The sequence below is a fragment of the Microtus ochrogaster genome, chromosome 7, assembly GCF_000317375.1.
Source record: "Microtus ochrogaster isolate Prairie Vole_2 chromosome 7, MicOch1.0, whole genome shotgun sequence".
Taxonomy (NCBI): domain Eukaryota; kingdom Metazoa; phylum Chordata; class Mammalia; order Rodentia; family Cricetidae; genus Microtus; species Microtus ochrogaster.
Window position 1 is genome coordinate 82550778 of NC_022014.1, and position 693 is coordinate 82551470.

Sequence of the window (693 nt, forward strand, 5' to 3'; positions counted from 1 at the left end):
ACAAGGCAGTTAGGGTGTGAGGTTGTTCCATAGCTGCTGTCTTCCATCCTTCCTGCACGGCTTTAAATATAGAGAATTGTGGATGTTGGCCTGGGAAGATGTTCATTTGGTAAACTGCTTGCCATACAAGCTTGAGGATCTGAGTTCAATCCCCAGAACCCCCAGGAAATGCAGGTCACTGTGGCCTGTCCTTTACTCCCCAGGGGGAGTAGAGATGGGCAGATCCTCACAAGCAAGCCTAGCTCAATTGTGATCTCCAAGCCAATGAGAGACACTGCCTCAAAACAGGGTGCACAGCTCCCGATAAGAGCACAGTCTCCACACATGTGGTCATGCTCAGAAGACAGCAGTGGGAATTATGTGCCGTGAATTTTCTCATGGGAAGCTATTCTTCCCAAGAGCAGCCGTGTTGATAGAAGGAAAGACGAAGCCAGTGCTCGTGTGCTCACAGGCGTTTCTGGTTCACTCACAGAGTGATCCCACTTCTTCTATTGTCCTAGGATGTCAAGCGGATCTTTACAATGCTGATTCACCTTGTGGACATTTATGAGACCACGTAAGTAGGAAGGCCAACGGCAGCCTTGGCTTCCACACAGCTCTGGGCGGCATGGTGGCTGCCCCCGCTGGCCTCAGCTTCCCACACGTGCTGTTTCTGTGGGGAGGTGGAAACTAAGCCATGCTGTCCATGCCATT

The 693-nt window shown here is 51.2% G+C and overlaps 1 protein-coding gene across 1 annotated transcript in view; it reads left to right on the forward strand.

Moving 5' to 3' along the window:
- The window catches only part of Rnf213 (ring finger protein 213), a 79979-nt gene that overhangs the window by 34605 nt on the left and 44681 nt on the right, over positions 1-693 (forward strand). Inside the window, exon 13 of the mRNA XM_026780086.1 lies at positions 501-556. Within this exon, the coding sequence (XP_026635887.1) occupies positions 501-556 (56 nt within the window). The remainder of the gene's footprint in view (positions 1-500; positions 557-693) is intronic.